Source organism: Olea europaea, chromosome 4 (assembly GCF_002742605.1).
Source record: "Olea europaea var. sylvestris chromosome 4, O_europaea_v1, whole genome shotgun sequence".
Lineage (NCBI taxonomy): Eukaryota > Viridiplantae > Streptophyta > Magnoliopsida > Lamiales > Oleaceae > Olea > Olea europaea.
In genome coordinates, this window is record NC_036240.1 from 19,361,953 (window position 1) to 19,363,516 (window position 1,564).

Sequence of the window (1,564 nt, forward strand, 5' to 3'; positions counted from 1 at the left end):
TTATCTCCAAAGTTGAGTATTGAGCACATAGCCCAATGGGTTGATTTCCTCTAAATACCAACATAATTGGGTTACATCAATTGTGGTGTGGATTTATAATATTCTTCAATCTTGGGCCTATAACCTATGAAGACAAACGAACCTCGATCTTTCATCATTACCTAAGGGTTACTTGGGCATCACTTATTAAAATACCCAACAAACTCAACTTTACCACCCCATTTTACTAATTGACTGACCCCGCTCTATCCTCCTTCCTCCAAAAAAAAAAAAAAATCCCTTAGTTTTTCCAGCAATTCTCTATGAATTGTGGAAGCCTTTTCCCTTTTCCCTTATGTTGTTTCCTCTTAGAAGATGATACTGTGGAAGTTGGGACCATCCCTGACAAATCTTGACGTGACGCTATCGACCAAATTGGCAGAAATTGAGAAATTGCTTAGTGAACTGGGAATGGTGAAATTGGTATATTCCATTGAAATTAATGAAGACCCATTGTTGTGATAGGTGGAGCATGAGGAGGGGTTGCCGGAATGGGTGGTCCACAACCATGGGCCCCATTACCGACCTCCAAAATTTGGAGGAGGAAGCAAACTGGTTTTTCGAATCAATTAGAGTTTTTTTTTTCTAGATTTTAGATATTCAAATGATCTGTGTGTAATTGATTGATGGGGAAGTGTTTTTGGGTTAAGCTCATCGGTGAGGGGAGCATTGTCCAATGGTTTATGCAGCGATTGGCTGGTGATTTAAGTATGGACCGTCGGTGGCTTTATTTACGAAGGGAGATTTCACAATTCACTTTTTTTAGATTTGATTTTTAATAATATATTTGTGACTCATTTTTAATTTTTTAGAAATTTGAGACTAAGGTTACAGTTCATTTTTTATTTTTTGTTTTATTTAAATAGTTTTGTCAATTTACAGCTTTTTAATTGAAAAAAATTAGGTGTGAACCTTTTTTCTTGGAACTGGACTAGAACCAAATAGAATCGGTCGATTTGATCCAGTTCTTCCGCTAAATAGGTCAACTCTGGGATCGTACATCAAGAATCGATCGGTTTCGATTCGATTCTCGATACTTTCTTGAGAACCATTAGTGAATTCGATTTTCCTTTTTTTTTTGCTCGCATCAAGATACACAAGATCTTTGAATACTATACCCCAAAATTATCTCATGTCAAAATTAAATTTTTCACACACTTCTTTTCCTTTCTTTAATGGGTATTCAAAATTTAAATTTAATTAATTTTATAAACACCTTAAGAATTGATAGTTTTAACGCAACCCAATAGAAAAAAAAAATATTTTTAATTCAATATTTCACAAGAATCGAAATTTCTCGTTGTTTTCAAAGTGATCGATCATTAAGAATCAAGATGCTGGAGAATTATTAAAGACAATCAGGTTACTGCTATATGGATTTTTGTAAGAATTAATTTTCAATCGAGATTTTAACATTTATGATGCGTTCCATAGTTTATTCCTTTTTTTTCACCTTTATGAATTGATTTTGAGTTTTGGAGTGAATTTTTGTTTGTTACCTTGTTCAATTGATTTTTTGTGTTAT

The 1,564-nt window shown here is 33.6% G+C and overlaps 1 protein-coding gene across 1 annotated transcript in view; it reads left to right on the forward strand.

Moving 5' to 3' along the window:
• The first annotated feature begins 354 nt into the window (after nucleotides 1-354).
• Nucleotides 355-1,564, forward strand: part of LOC111393137 (casein kinase II subunit beta-2-like) — a 14,693-nt gene continuing 13,483 nt past the window's right edge. The window contains exons 1-2 of the mRNA XM_023018528.1: nucleotides 355-462; nucleotides 505-594. Of these exons, the coding sequence (XP_022874296.1) occupies nucleotides 355-462; nucleotides 505-594 (198 nt within the window). The remainder of the gene's footprint in view (nucleotides 463-504; nucleotides 595-1,564) is intronic.